Consider the following 17122-nt stretch of genomic DNA (forward strand, 5'->3'; position numbering starts at 1 on the left):
GTACCAACAGTTAATAGAATCAGTATGTAGTTCGTTGTTGAAGGAACGTGTTACTATTTTAACATTATAATCACATAAGTTTAAGTTTAAAGTTGCAACCGAAATTTAATATGTCATTGTGTGAGAAGGATCATGCCCTTCAGGGATGTCTAGATTCATCAAAATTCCAAGGGTTGAGCCATACCGGAATATACTAGTACATATATAGATAAGAGAAAATTCTTATTGTGAAGAAAAGTGGTGGATAAAGAAATAGACAGAAAGAAATACAAGGTAAATGAAAGAAATCTTTAGTAAGAATATATCGAAAAATATAATTTGGCAATATAATCTATGAGACATTGAGAGAGTCATCTTCAGAATTCTTTTTTGGAAGTGTGTTGGCTCTAAAAAGAGCCGTTGGGTTTGGGCAGTGAATGAGATCACTGCTGTGTTAGAAGTCTTCGCTCCAAGACATGTCACTAGGCAGCGTAACGAAGTCATATCTCCCGTACGCGTTGGTTGGTCGTCGTCGCTGTCCAGCTACTACCACTAGCGTGGGGGTATTCACGTGACGAAAGCCTGTTAGGAGGCAGACGGCAAAAGCTTCCTCTTCTTGTGCGGCCTCGACGGCTTTGGCCCGGCGGTGGTGGCGGCGGCGGTGGCGGAGGCGGTTTTCTGCTTCGGGGTCGATGTGTGAGGATAATGGTTCTCCATTGTTGTGATCCTTGACATCCCGTCATCGTCCAGCTCTGGCCTCTGCGTCCCTTAATCTTTGGACAGAGGTGTCCGCATTGCAGGTCGACCACGTATCAAAGGGGGTTGCCTGCTGAACCGCCTGGCGCCTAGGCTAGGGCTTGTGAGTGGGAAGTATTTCCCTAGAAGATCGCAGAAGGCTTCAAATATTGTATGGCTGTTCTGGCCTCTCATATGGTTTCTCTATACATGTATTATGATCTCGGCCAGGTACAATAAGACACGGCCGGTGTGGTGCAGGTGGTGATGCACGGTATGTGGTGATGGTAGCGGTCAACGGATCGGACGCAGGATCAGGATGGCGCACTACCCGGCCGCGTTTTTTTTTTTTTTTTTTAAGACGGCACAGATTGGGGCATGGCGCGTATTAAACCTACGGGGAACACGTTGGGTTATTAGGGTTAGAGTTAGGGTCCCCAATCTGTGCCGTCTGAAAAAAAAAAAAAAAAAAACACGCGTCCCGCCCGCGGGCCGGGGGACGGCGTGCTGCCGACTAGGTCAGCATAAACGCTGTAAAAAAAGCGGCCACATGTGATGGTGCACTGCCCCGCCCCCCTGCGGGATGCGTGCTGCCAACTAGGTCCGCATAAATTGTGAACAGCGGCCACAGGATGGCGCACTGCCCGCAAGCCCCCGATCCGAAATGCAAAGATGCGGGGGGGGGGGGGGGGGGGGGGGGGGGGACAGCATGCTGCCAACTAGGTCCGCATAAATACTGTAAACAGCGGCCACAGGATGGCGCACTTGGCCGCGTGCCCACTACCACGTCCGCATACACGCTATGAGTTGCGTGCACGCACCACACCACGTGCACCGTCTGGCAAAAAGAGCCATTGCCATTAAAAACCCAAAACAACAACGTAAAGTGCACCGTGTCTTATTGTACCTGACGAAGCTCAGCAGTAGCGAGCGAAACGTCGTACACGTCTCTATGATTTTCTTCGCGAGACAAGTGATTAATTTGTTTCCCCTATCGTCAAAATAGGTCATTGCACACGATAAGAAAGGAAAGAAAAATCAACAACCCCCAAGGAATGAAAGAAACGTCAAAATGAAGAACAAGCATGCCATAAAATTGAAACTCGAGCTAAAGAAATTCAGCACCGACAGGCAAAAAGAAGCAGGTCGGCGCCACGAATACGTGTTTAGTCATTACGTTTTTGCGATTTACCGCGGTTGTATGCGTTCGGAACGATAGAAATTGAAACAAAATAGGTCACCTCACACGAAAAAAAAAAAAAAAAATCACCAACCCCCAAGGAATGAAAGAAACATCAACGTGAAGAACAAGCATGCCATAAAAAATGAAACTCAAGCTAAAACATTCAGCACCGACCGGCAAAAATGAGCACGTCATCGCCGCAAATACATGTTAATTTGATAGGCCCCCTACGTAAAAAATGAAACTCAAGGTAAAGAAATTCAGCACCGACCGGCAAAAACGAGCAAGTCAGCGCCGCGAATACGTGTTAATTTGATACGTTTTTGTGATTTAACGTGGTTAAGTATGCGTTAGGAGCGACAAAAATCAAAACGAAATATGTCACCTCACACGGAAAAAAAAAACCACCAACCCCCAAGGAATGAAAGAAACATCAACATGAAGAACAAGTATGCCATAAAAATTCAAACTAAAGAAATTCAACACTAATGACAGGCAGAAATGAGCAAGTCAGCGCCGTGAATACGTGTTTATTCATTACGTGTTTGTGATTTAACGCGGTTGTATGCGTTCGGAACGAAATGAAAAAAACAAAACAAAACAAAACATGTCACTTTACACGAAAAAAAAAAAATCACCAACCCCCAAGGAATGTTAGAAACATCAGCATGAAGAACACGCATGTCATAACAATGAAACTCAAGCTAAATTCAGCACCGACAGGCAAAAATGAACAAGTCAGAACCGCTAATACGTGCGGTTTATTCGATACGTTTTTGTGATTTAACGCGGTTATATGCGTTTGGTACGATGGAAATTAAAACAAAATAGGTCACTGTATTCGGCAAAAAAAAAAATCCAACCTCCAAGGAATGAAAGAAACATCAGCATGAAGAACAAGCAGGCCATACAAATAAAACTCAAGCTAAAGAAATTCAACACCGACAGGCAAAACAGAGCATTACGTTTACGTGATTTTACGCGGTTGTATGCGTTAGGAAAATTGAACGTAGGCCCTATTTCAGCACAAGATTGCGTTTATTCGATGCGCAGTTATGTGAAAGTCTTACAACGTCGAATTTTAAACATTGTCTCTACTCAATACAGGACCTAAAACAAGAAGTCAAACGTTGACCAAATTCACTCTTCTTTAGATAATAAAATGTTCGTGATAATTTTCTCAGTATTTGAATAACAATTCCATTAACACATCTTGCTTCTCTTACGCACGATAGTCGCTTATTGACTTTCTAGTCGTGTGATTTTGTGAGCAAATGAAGCTAAATTTAGAAACCACATGTTTGTACTTTCTACAACTATATGCTACAATAATTCATCCCCGAAATGGAGAAAAACGAAAGGAAAATATAGATAACTTGGATGTTACAAACGACTTTTCAAAAAGAAAACCTAAAATTATCTCGCCGTATCCATTAAGTCAACTTGCCTCCCCGAGAATGACCAAAAATCAACTTCGTTTCCGAAAACCGTTCACTCTAAGAAAAATATTAGGTCACCTACTTTTAGTATTCGCCTGAGCATAACCTCTTTTCATTATTTAATCGCAAACAACACACCCAACACATCACAAAGAACACCTCTTTTTCTTCTTTATGGCCACATCATATTCTCTAGTCGAAATTACATGCAGATTGACAAAAATTTTAGGGCGGACTAGCGGCCCAAGACACACCATAAGCATAGGCCTAATTTAAGCTAAGGCCTTATATTTCCGGGGATATGGGGCCTTTCAATCTATTCCGTCAATACATCAGCCCTTTTCAGTGACACCTAAAAACTATAAAATCACATGGGTTTTCTTCTTTTTCTTCAATTCACGGTCAGTTATCAAACTCTTTCACTTTCAGTCAATCATGGCTCGGTACGATATGGATCGCAACAACGCATGCGGTGTGAGCGCGGGCGCGAACTGGTGGCGCGAACACAAGTTGAGATAATGAAACGTTGGCCGCGAGCTGGCGCTCTTTCACAATACTGAAAGGGATGGGAATATTTTGCTGTATTTTGAGTACGCGTTCCCATCGCGTATGGAGAAACGCAACGCAAAAGTACACGTACCGGCGCGTTTCATGGGTAACGCGTAGGTAAGTTTAACGTGATCAGCACTGTACTTTCGAGATATGGAGGAAAAAGTGCAATTTAGCACTTTCACTTGACCTTTGACCTTTGACCTTTTGGCAAGAAACTTCCCCAAAAATATACATTGGGTAATACATGCCATACATCAAGTTTAAAAAAAAAAAAACCTTCAGGCATATTGCATTTTAAGGAAAGTAGTGATATTTTGAGGAGTTGACCTTGACCTTTGACCCCTGACCTTTGACCCATGACCCCCAACTTCCCTAGATAATCACTGCCCATCGGTACAAGCATATATACTAAGTTCCATGAAGATACCTTGAACCATTTGCGAGATATGGAGAAAAACATGAAATTTCAATTTTTTTTTTTCACAAAATAACCTGTGACCTTTGACCTTTGACCCTGTGACCCTAAAATCCACACAAAGTATCATCCCCCAAGGATATACCCTCATACCAAGTTTGATGTAAAACCACCACACGGTTCTTGAGATATTGACAAAAACAAAACGGGACGGACGGACGTACGGACGTACGTACGGACGGACGGACGGACGGACGGACGGATGGACGACCCGAAAACATAATGCCTCCGGCCACTTCGTTGCGGAGGCATAAAAATACATCTCATATCGCACTCTGCATCTCTCTTTTATTCAATATTTCCTGCAATAATCTCCCCTAGTGTGACTTACCAGGTTCTTCTGTGACATACAGGCACTGCGGGTGGCATAGTAGTGAGCGATGGTCAGCATGGTCTCAAACTCTTGATGGGGGGCCGAGTTCGCCATCTGGGTCTGCTGCAAGTTCTCACACTGGATGACAAAAAGTAACAGTAACAACAGCAACAACAATGACAATGAAATACTCAGGATGGTCAATGAGAGGTTTTAGCAAGAGGCAGAAACATGCTAAAATACCTATTTCATGCACAAAATTTCACTAACTCTCATTTATCTGAAATATTTGGGCACAGACAGCTAGAACTTATAAATGTACTTTTGGATACACAAATAAGATATATCATTCTAATCATATACCAAGAACAGGTCAGAAGCAAACTTCTCATGGCAGAAAGATTGAAAATGGTGCATTTTTGTTGACAAACCTAATGGAAAGCTACTATACACTGAGATCACATGGAGCTGTTTTATGCTCTGAACTGTAGCAATTCATAACTATTTATAATGCCCTAGTTCTCTGATCTGTCTGTTTTCACACAAAGAGATATACAATGTTGCAATATCAGGATGGACATTCCCTTTAAGAGCACTCACCAAGTTGAGTAGCATGTCCCTGAGGTCAGCCCAAGTCTTGTAGGCCTCTCCCCTATCCAGGTTTGGTGATGCAAGCACCTCATTGACGATGCGCTTGTAGATGTTAAAGTTCTGCAGGAAAACATTTCAAACCATCATTACTTCATAACTCATGAAAAGGTGTTTGCTGGAGGAAATGTTACAGAATCAGTAAAGATAGGTTTATGAAATTTCAAGATCTGCAGATGATGGGTTCCTTTTCATAGAAAGTTGCTCTGACTGCAGCTCTTACGGAAATGGCAAGTGGCAAGAATCCAGATTCCTGATTGGTTTGTTGCTGCAAGAAGGTGCTACTGTATATGCCATATATTTTGAGGGGTGTTTATTTTTTTAGAATTTTTTGAGTCGGGCAGTATTTGCGAACCTTAAAATGTGAGAAAATATAAACTTCGAACTCAACATAAATGTAACGTGCACATTTACATTTCTCCATCCACTGCTGTACTCCATGATCGAAAAATTTAATCAATCACAAATTTGTTGAATAGACCAGATTCGTGACAAAAATTAGACTCGCTATCATAAAAATAATTGGTATACGTACACCTCATTTCCAGCAAGAGTTGTTTCAAAATGAAACAAAAGAAAACTGACCAGAAATTGACAGAATTTATTAGTGGAAAATTGAGCAAAGAAATCCCGATCCCATTGGAATCCCATTTTCTTTGCTCAATTTTCCACTAAGAGTTGTTTTCCTTTATACATTTCTTATGAAATGGAACCTGGAGAAACCCAGATTTTAAGGATTACTTTGGGGATTGGAAATTGTTTCCAGACCTGTGGGTTTGGTGGGGCGCCGTGCTGGACGTACAGATCGAGCGCCTTGAAGAAGTTGCTCTCCTTGATGAGGTGACTGGCGTAGAGGGCGACATACTTGTGCAGCACCTTGTAGCCCTGCTTCTCTGCCGTCTCCATACACTTCTCCCACTCCCCACGGTCCACGTACATGTCCAGGGCGGCGATGATGTCCACAGTTGCAAGCTGGGAAACAAAAACAAATTCTGTGAGGTTTCTTTGCATGTAAACTCACTGTCTCCTATATGTAAACATATTACTGTATACCCCTAATATTTCAGGATGTCTTAATTATCGTGAAATTTTGCGAGTCAGGTGCTATTTGCGAATCTAAAGACACACAAAAATATTGACTCTGATCCCGATGTGAATGTGACGTGCATAATATATACATTTCTCCGTTCAGTACGAAACTCCATGATTGTGAATTTAACCACTCGCGAAATCGTCGGGAAGTCCCGATTTGCAAAAATTTAGACTCGCTTAATATATGGTGGAAACAGTATATATATGTATTTGAGTTATGACAGGTTGACATGAGAAAAGCAAGTTTTAGATTTCAGAATTTAAGCAGTGATTAACAATGGATTGGGAGACATCTAGAGGAAGTTGATATCAAAGTCAGGATTAGTTTGTGTCAGATATTACCACATGCATGGCAAACACTGTCACCTGACATATCTGTGTGCTTTTGTACACTTCCCATCTTTTCTTGACAATGTTTGACCATCCAATACATTGGTAGTCACATCAGTGCTTCAAATTATGACAGAGAAAGAATACGATTACCGTAAAACCAGAAATTTTGGCCAGTACAAAACTTTTGCAAATTTAGGGAGGAGCCCAGATTCGCAAAAGTTTTTGTCAACACGATGCATGTTTATGTACTAGTATTTTATGTGACTGTGAAAGAAGAACATACTTCTATATCTGTAATTGTTTTCATGGTTGGCAATTCATGAAAGTTTAGTACTGCAAAAAAGGCTGTCAACTCAAATTTGTGCAGGTTTAATGCCGCAAATGTTTCTGGTTTCCACAGTAAGCCAAAAGAAACTCAGCATAAAAAGGCGAACATATGACAGCAGGGTTGCGAAATGAGGCTCCTTACATCCAAGCCGCTGAAACAGAATGCACAACAACTTATATCTTGAAAGCATGAGATTCATGACAGCTGACGCGATACTCACTGATTCAGCTCGCCCTTCACTCTTCAGGAACTCCTTGTACTTGTCGTCGACGTAGCGCTCGTAGCGGGGTTCCAGGTCCTTGGCCACTTTCTGGGCCCGGGCCCATTCCCCACCCTCCATCAAGATGTCGATAGCTTCCTTGATCAGGTCCAGACTTAGGTACAGTTCAGCAGCCTGGAAGTAAACAAACAAACAAATTTGAAAATGCATATAATATCCTCTGTAATTTGTTGTAAGTTTGTGCTGTTCATTTTTTTTTTTTTTTTTAAGGGGCTATGTCTTTCTCAACTGCTGTTTTGGTCTCTGTTTGCAGCAGATCTAGTGAGAATTATTTCACCTGACTTTGCCATGTCCTGTGTTATCTCATCCCTGGTTTTGTGGTTTGCTTTGCATTGCCTTCAATATTTTGCCTCAATTTAGTTTTGCCCTGTTCCATTTTTAGCATATGCTTGAGAAAGACATTCGATAGAACTAATGACAGTGAAAAGTACTAGATAATTAAATACATTCTAGGTCTGTGTAAGAAACAAAACCCAAAGTATCAGATCATATCATTGAAGCATAATAGATCCTGTTGTAAATGTCTCATTTGGATACTGAGTAAAAAAAACACACACACACAACAAATCTTTGATAAATGATAACTGCGTTTTGGCAAGTGGTGTCTAACTGCATGTACTCACCGTTTCATGTTTGTTGATCTCAGCAAGCCGAGGGCTGACGACCTTCACAACTTCCAGAGCTTTGGTGGAATCCATGAACTTCATTGCCAGCTCAGCGGCCTGTGAAAAGATTCAAACATTGCCAGCATCAAGACAGTAAACAAGACGATCAAAGTAGAGCAATCCAAGAAGACGTACTACAAAAGGTTGATCAAGATAGTATGGTCTCCGAGGAGACAAGACACTGTATATCAATTTGCATTTATACATCAAAAACCTCCCATCTCATTTTTGAATATCAATATAGTGATTTGAGTTCTAAATCATAGCAATTATTGATGTAAGCCAAAACAATGTATCTGCACTATTTGATGTCATCATCATTACTGTTATTTTACCAAAATGTTGCCACAATAAAAAGTTTTTCTACTCTCCAGAAAATTCAAGATTTTTAGATATCGGAGCCTTGCCACCAGGGAACAATATGCATTTTGTTAACTACTGAGTATTGTCATCACTTCTAGAATGCTAATCAGGCAAGGCCTTTTTTTTTTTGCTATGCTACATCCAGAAGTGGGTGAGGCTTGAAAAAAAAAATTCAAGAAGCCTCATGATGAGGTCTTCTTGCATTGCAAAATTGTTGAATGAAATGTCGAGAGGGCAGAGGATTTTGCCCCCCTCCCCCACTCTTTGAGGGCTAAGCAACTCATTAGTATACTCTTCCATACAAGGGGGACACTTTCTTCCTCTCCACCAGATATTGTTATCTATGGGTCATTCGAATCATGTTTATACAAAAGCAGGCAACAAGATACAGAGGAATGCCAAGGAGTTGAAGACAACCCCCCACCACCACCAACAACAAAACTCTGCTAACCTTTGACCAGCACTGCTCCAAGAGGCCGTTGTCTGTCGTGAGTTTGGTTGTGAGTTTGAGGTAGCAGTCCACTGCCCTGGCGTACTCCCCAGACGCCTCCCACTCCTTGCCCTGTTGCACAAGGTTGTTGGACCCTCTGTGACAAAAGCCATAAACATGACAAGATTAGAAATTGGAATGAAGACAAAAGTATTTACCAAATTGACCAGCACTTGACGTTCCCCCTCCTTCTCCCCCCACCAACTCAAATTCATTCTTTCTTCCCCTTTCACTCTCTCAATTTCTCTCACTGAATCTCTTCCAGCATCTGGGCACTGCTTCATGACAGCTGTCAGTCTCTGACAATTTCCATTAAATCCTTGGTTTGATTGGCTGAGAAACTCTTGTCAGTGGCTGTTACTATGGTGATTGTCAGACTGACAACTTTCCTGAAACAGTGCCCTCATCTACGTGCAACAGATAACACCGCATGCAGCTGTTGTAACCACTATAACAGACTCAGTGATATTCCACTCTAAACTCTTGACATGATGTTAATCTCAACTCACTGACAGTGGTGGGTGCCAATTGTCAGTCTGTTTTGCACTAAACAGATGGCAGCATATTTTCAAACATCCTTTTGACTTTATTACGATGCATGAGATACCATCCAGATATCTCAAAATAAAGACTTAAAATACTTCACATGTATTTTGCTTTAGCTTTATACTCATAACTACATCACTTTGAAAGTACTACATGGACATACCTAAGTCCTGGCTGTTACATTTAACTCTTTCCATTACTATTAAAGTCGTTTGTGAGGGTTTAATTTGTGCAAATTTCATGAATCACTGTTGAGACGCAAAATTAGCAACACACAAAAATATCTTGAAAGAACATGCATTAGTGCACTTACGAAAGCCTCTGTGTCAAAATCACGAAAATAATATCTGCCCAAAATGTTTGTGACCTCCTTATTCACAAAAATACCTGCACATGGAAAAAAAAAACACTTTTACAGTGATTAGTCCTATCTGTCTACACTTAAATTTTTTTCTCTTGCCCCCGTACATTTTACTAGCTTCTCACTTTTTATCTGTCAATCCATGGAGTTAACCACCTTATCTCTTGCCCTTGTACATTTTTCTATCAGTTCAGGCTTCTATCCATTGATCCCTGAATTCTACCTTGCCTTACTTTGTGCCCTGGTACATTCTATGATCACTCTACTTATTTTTTCACTTGTCGATCTATGGATTCTACCGCTTCACATTGTTACCATGTTCATTTTACTATCGATCCATTATTTAATCTGATTCAATAAATCTGCCAATCAATGGATTCTATCGCCCTACCTTGTGCCCTTGTTGAGGACTTCCCTGTCGTACTCGTCCTGTAGCTGTTGCAGCTTGTGGGGGATGTACTCCTTGCACACGCGCAGGGCATCTTGCCACATCTCCGCATTCTGTGAAAGAGAATCGGTGGAATATTGTGAAACAGTAAGGTAGTAGATACATTTTAATACCCCAGATTCTCCATTTTTTAAAATTAATTCCAAAGATCTGTGCCATTCAGTAATGCCGCAACATCATGATGACTGATGTGAAGGGGGGGGGGGGGGGGAGGCTGGGACAATGCAAATGGGTGACTACTATGTTGAAATGTATAAATCTTCGAGCATATCTCTTATTGAATGTGCTGCGGCTAATGTAGACAACTTTTCCATTTCTTTATCAATTGTCATGATCTTTACAGTTATCTTTCTGTATGTTGATATTCTTGTTATTGTAATCTGTGCTGAAACAACTCAGTTCACAACAAGCCTATAGGTGGCTTTTGATGTTCCAACAACTGAGTTATTGCACAAGTATGTTTCTGAATCATGTACGTAATATTATTTCATGTTCTGATGTGGAATTAACTTCATGGAATTTCATTGTACTGGCATCAGATCTAATTTCATCTATAAAAATGTTTGTCTCTTGTTCATTCCTACAGTCTTATTTCATCTCATTTTTTTATCACTGCTATAAAATCAACTTTCGCACCTGTGCTGCACAAGCATGTATCATCAGAAGACTTCTCTAGTTTTGTATGGTCTTTTTCCTAGTTTATTATCTTATAACTAGAAGGTACCTGACATAAAACTAAGCTTCTATATATGACTTTTTTTGTATGGTCTTTTTCCTAGTTTATTATCTTATAACTAGAAGGTACCTGACATAAAACTAAGCTTCTATATATGACTTTTTTGTATGGTCTTTTTCCTAGTTTATTATCTTATAACTAGAAGGTACCTGACATAAAACTAAGCTTCTATATATGACTTTTTTGTATGGTCTTTTTCCTAGTTTATTATCTTATAACTAGAAGGTACCTGACATAAAACTAAGCTTCTATATATGACTTTTTTGTATGGTCTTTTTCCTAGTTTATTATCTTATAACTAGAAGGTACCTGACATAAAACTAAGCTTCTATATATGACTTTTTTGTATGGTCTTTTTCCTAGTTTATTATCTTATAACTAGAAGGTACCTGACATAAAACTAAGCTTCTATATATGACTTTTTTGTATGGTCTTTTTCCTAGTTTATTATCTTATAACTAGAAGGTACCTGACATAAAACTAAGCTTCTATATATGACTTTTTTGTATGGTCTTTTTCCTAGTTTATTATCTTATAACTAGAAGGTACCTGACATAAAACTAAGCTTCTATATATGACTTTTTTGTATGGTCTTTTTCCTAGTTTATTATCTTATAACTAGAAGGTACCTGACATAAAACTAAGCTTCTATATATGACTTTTTTGTATGGTCTTTTTCCTAGTTTATTATCTTATAACTAGAAGGTACCTGACATAAAACTAAGCTTCTATATATGACTTTTTTGTATGGTCTTTTTCCTAGTTTATTATCTTATAACTAGAAGGTACCTGACATAAAACTAAGCTTCTATATATGACTTTTTAGGGTGAAGAATCACTGCCAATAAAAACAATCTCAGCACCACTTGCTACAGAGGAAAAAGGGAGAGAGAATATTTAAAACACAAAGAGAAAAAACAAAAACAAAAACAAAAGCAAATGAGGAACTGCAATTATTTACATAGTCTAACTTCAAGACACTCACAGACATTCATGCACTCACCTTGTAGTACTTGACGGCCAGCTCGGGCCTCTGGGCTCGCAGCAGGAACGACTCGGCCTTCTGGAACTCCTTCTGTTCGAAGGACTGCCTGGCCTGGCCCACCAGCACGTCGGACACGCTGTCCGGGTCGTAGTCCTCGGCGATGCGCTGGGCAGAGTCCCAGTCCTGATTGTGGACGTACCTGGGAAGAGTGCACAATTCGTTTGACAGTTTAACAATTCTGTGTGTTCATGTGCAGTAAGCTCAGACAGCCTTCTCCTCATCATTTAAAAAAAAATCTTTTTATTGTCTTCAGTCATCATAGCTACATATAATTGCTGTGTATAATTACATTAGTGAAACTTTACTGCCTGTAGTATTAGATATTTTTCATACATTACTATTCACACTGCAATTTGAAGTTATATTGTATAAGCTGTTATTTTCTTGTACAGATATTTTCGTGAATGAGGAGGTAACAGACATTTTTGCAAGATGTTGTTTTTGTGAATCGACGCCAAAGCTATCGTAAATGCACTACTAGCCTAAAGCATGGCAACATTTTTGCATGTTGTTAAATATGCGATCCAACTCTTATTCACAAAATTCAATTCACGAAAATTTGACCCTCACAAAAATAACGGCTTAACCCTAATCAGGCTGGGGGGGGGGGGGGGGGGGCGGAATCCGCCCCCCCCTCGACGTTTCGCGCAATATCTTCGCAGCGCGATAAGCTCCCGCCGCGATGTTTCATGACTTTTTTCTTTCAAGTATCACGCAACTTTTGAGACCAAAATTGTTGCGCCCGCGCGTACCGTTTTGACGTGACGCCCGTTCGAAAAAAATTTGTCAACCCCAAAATTGCTCCAAAACGTGATTTTGTGTACAAATCCAATGCAAATTGTGTTTTTTCAATTAATTCACATAAAAATTCATATCTTGACTTAGAATGGACGAAATTAATTTATTTTAGCATAATAAAGCTTTGAAAAATGTCTGTGACAAATTTTGGCCAAAAAACAAACAAAAACAAAAGGTCGAAAAACAAAGAAATACATAAGAAATTCAAAAAACAATCAAATACATAAGAAATTAATTTCGATACAGATTTTTTTTTATCCCATGTCCCAGGAGAATGATACAAGAAACATTTTAAAAAAGAAATTAGCTTAATTAGAGCATTAATAAGTGATTTAGAGCCCAAAACTGATTTTATGCATAAATTACAATAATGAATGAATATATAATATAAGAAAAAATTTTCGGAGAAAGCAACCATACATTTTGATAGTATACATCGCGGGCGTCGCATGTGCCGATTTTTGGCGCGATCACGCGTTCCATAGGCGAGATCTGAAGGGGGGGGGGTGGAATCCGCCCCCCCCAGATATAGCATAGCCAAAAAAGCCCAGCCTGATTAGGGTTAATACAGTGTTTTGATGAAAAAAAAAAATCAGACAATTCAAATAAAGAGTTATGACACAATATTTGGACTAATCAAACATGACGTTTCTTATAGGAAATCATAGATCAAAATTAAAAATAAGTTGTGATGCACGTTTTGCCAGATCACGGCTGTACTTGCAGCTACCACAGTTGCTCTCATCATAGATTTAGTCAGTTGATAGGTAAATAGAACAGTAGGAGGTCTAGACTCACATGAGGACTGCCTCTTTGGGTTTGTTGGCCTTGATGAACTCCGCCTCCGCCTCCTTGTACTTGCCTTCGTCCTCAAGGTACATGGCGTGCTTGAGATGGATGTCGCCCATCTTGTTCTTCATGGCGGAGCGAGCGAGGTCGAAGGCAAAGTCAAACGCACTGGTGGGGGAGGAGGGGCCAAAGAGAAATAAAGTCAATGGTAAAACTGTGAATACTGTGTGGTACATAATTACATTTGCATCTCTGCTACAAGTTGAGCACTGCATTTCAAGATTCAACTCTGGGAAAAAAAACAAACAAACTGAAGAGAAAAAATTCTCTACTCTTAACCCCGTTGAGGATGAGTCCCGAGTATTTTATACGCGGGCAAGTGTCTATGGTAAATGTGTGTTGAAGCGAAATTAGCCTGTCCTCAATGGGTTAATTGAACATGATGGACAATCACTAAAACTACAGCTTAGCAGCTGCCATACAGCTTGCAATAACTTGTGAGCATGTTGCCTTCCATGATAATATCTGCAACGACTGCAACTCTTAATGGACTGTAACTGTCTTTTTGACATGGATAGTTTATGTTTCATTTGTACGTGAGGAGGCAATTTAACAGTAACAAGATGAGAAGTAATATGTTTGCCCATAAGAATTTTCAACAAGAGCATTTCACATGAATACATCACTTTCTTGAAGTATAAAGGATTCATAATTCGATGGCATTCAGGTCAGAAAATGAATATATCCTTTATACACAACACCAGCAGAAGGAATATCAATTATAGACAGAGCAAATAGAGGGTAAATCTCCTCAAAGTGTAATCCTCACCAATTGTCGGCGGCATAATCAATGGCTGCCTCCAGGAGGCCAAACTTGGTGAGCAGCTTGACGGCCGAGTCTCCCCCAAGACTCTTGGCCCACAGGTAGGCCACTTGCTTGGATGCGTTGGCTCCACCGTGGGCCTTGGCCACCTGTAAACCAAAAGGGACGAAGGTGTGCCGATGAGGATGCAGAGACATTTCCATATGTCACATGTGTAATATCTCATTACAAGGGCATGGAGATGAAGTCTTAACTAGATATATTCTCATCATGATTGACAGGACTATGATAACAGTTTCCATTCATAGCTGGATTTTTTTTTTTTTTCATATGTACATGTAAGTCAAAACAGTTCCATCTTTAGCTAGAGGAGAAACCAAGCTAAAAACAGGAAATACGAAAACCCACAGAGCATGTTTCTCCAGTTAAAGGATCAAGATCACGGAAATACACACAATCTGTGCACATGCTGACACATACAACAATTCAATATCAAAATGTCAAACTGTTATTGGTTGGCTTGAATGAGAGAAGGGAATTTCTCCATATTTAAAACAGAGACGTACTGACATTACACATTCAGTTACACCCTTTGAGCTTATTGGGACTTCCAACAGATTACATAACATGATAAGATTCAAGCAGTCACAAAATGTTATTTCGCCTTTAGTCCCACCCTGCAAGATTGGTGGAACTGCTCATGAGAGTAATAATTGTAATAAGATTCAACCAGTCACAAAAATGTAATTCCGCCTTTAGTCTCACCATGTAAGTTTGGTGAGACTGTCCAAAAGGGTAATTATAGTAATAAGATTCCAACAGTCACAAAATGTTATTCCTCCTTCATTCTCACCCTGTAAGCTTCATCCCAGAGGTCGTTGCTTCTGTACATGTTGACTGCAGCCTTCCAGTCACTGGCCTCTGTGTAGTGCTGCTCAGCCTGTCGTAAGGCACCATCATTCTCTAGCTCCTAAAAGATTGCGTAGATGGAAACACAGACAGATAAATAGATAGACATACAGAGAGATGCATAGATGAATAGATGGATAGAAAGAGATAGATGAATAGATAGAGTTACAGAGATAGATGAATAGATAGAATTACAGAGATAGATGAATAGATAAGAGTTACAGAGACAGATGAATAGATAAGAGTTACAGAGACAGATGAATAGATAAGAGTTACAGAGATAGATGAATAGATATATGAATAGATGAACAAATTGATAGAGGATGAATACATAGATAGATACACACAAAGAAGGACAGAAGGATGGATGATTAGCATATGAAACAGATAGATATGAGTATATACACACACGCATCGTATATGTGTTTATGAATGCATAGATAGGAAGACATTCACACATAGACAAAAAGATAGGTATACAGTTGTGTAAAAAGATATACGGATACATTCATAAAGTGATTATAAAAGATATATAGATAGATTACAAGAGATAGACAGACAGATAAAGATCTAACAAGAGAGATTGATAGATGGACAGATAGATAATGAGAGAGGTACATGTGCATACTTGTAGTCAGAGAAAGAGAGAGAGAGACAGTGTGCCCAACTATCCAGTCTTCCACCTGTCTTTGTAACAGATGAGATTTGTGAAAATCTTGTATGTTTACGAATCATTCTTGTATCTAGCTGTATACAGGTCTTCCATCTCTGCACAAAAATGGACAATTTCTCAGATCTTGTAGTACGTACATACTCATGTAGTACGTGTTTCAGACCTACTACCTCCAGGAATTGGACAAGTAAAAATCTTTGGTGAGTTACGCCATGTAATGTCAGAGGAATGTGGCCCAGACCAGGCACAGTGTATCCCTTCAAAATACTGGACTTTATCTGAAGCCTGGAATTGGAGTCTGACCCCTCAAGACCAGGGCCCCGTTTCATAAAAAGTTGATATGATAACAACTCTTGCTGGAATGTCAATTGTCATGGTAACGACATGAATGCAGCTTCCTGATTGGCCGTTGCTATAGGAAGTTGTCATTCCAGCAAGAGTTGACATCCTAACATCTTTTATGAAACGGGGCCCAGGACTTTGACCACACCCTGGAATCTATTTTTAACCTAAAGCTTGACCATGACTCATACCTTGGCCAAGTGAAGGTGAGTGTCCTGCAGGAGGTCTGGATGGTGCTGCTTGACCAGTCGGATCATGTGATCATACTGACGCTGCTTCTTGTACATAGTGATGGCCAGGTCAGGCTCCTTGACAGTCAGATACAGTCTGGAATAAAAGAAAACGAGACATGAAAACTCGTCACATTGAGGACGAGTTAGGTGATACGCTTGTGGTCATCAGATGACAGTCATCTGTGATCAACAAAGAAATGTGATATAGGCACCTTGAAGTTATATTGAGCGTGCATGCGAAACCGTTTCTGTAACCACTCGGCCACGGGTCATCCACGGAAATGGTAAGACAAAAAAAAAAAACAATGTATAGATATAACAGGGGGAAAGTCAATGCCCACTCAACCAACGTGGCCGTGTGAACATCTATTGCATTGCTAGACGGAAAAGTGGCCTTGTAACGACCGAGGTCGCTATGCCATTTCTGGCAACTTGGGAAAAATACGTCCCGCAGACATAAAACCTATAATCGGCTGGTTTTCATACCTTGCCTTTAATCACAATTTTCAGTGTAATGACGTCATCATATTACAAAACAATGACA

General features: G+C 40.0%; 1 protein-coding gene across 1 annotated transcript in view; it reads right to left on the bottom strand.

The window, feature by feature from the left end:
* The window catches only part of LOC139722215 (intraflagellar transport protein 172 homolog), a 107776-nt gene that overhangs the window by 66020 nt on the left and 24634 nt on the right, over positions 1-17122 (bottom strand). Inside the window, exons 22-33 of the mRNA XM_071633526.1 lie at positions 16537-16672; positions 15275-15391; positions 14428-14570; positions 13608-13766; positions 11970-12150; positions 10174-10283; positions 8837-8972; positions 7981-8079; positions 7298-7471; positions 6093-6296; positions 5277-5387; positions 4695-4814 (exon numbers count right to left, since the gene is read on the bottom strand). Coding sequence (XP_071489627.1) covers positions 4695-4814; positions 5277-5387; positions 6093-6296; positions 7298-7471; positions 7981-8079; positions 8837-8972; positions 10174-10283; positions 11970-12150; positions 13608-13766; positions 14428-14570; positions 15275-15391; positions 16537-16672 — 1690 coding nt within the window. The remainder of the gene's footprint in view (positions 1-4694; positions 4815-5276; positions 5388-6092; positions 6297-7297; positions 7472-7980; positions 8080-8836; positions 8973-10173; positions 10284-11969; positions 12151-13607; positions 13767-14427; positions 14571-15274; positions 15392-16536; positions 16673-17122) is intronic.

The sequence above is a fragment of the Diadema antillarum genome, unplaced genomic scaffold (genome assembly GCF_040938485.1).
Source record: "Diadema antillarum isolate AM-2024a unplaced genomic scaffold, OU_Dant_1.0 scf00000161, whole genome shotgun sequence".
Taxonomy (NCBI): Eukaryota; Metazoa; Echinodermata; class Echinoidea; order Diadematoida; family Diadematidae; genus Diadema; species Diadema antillarum.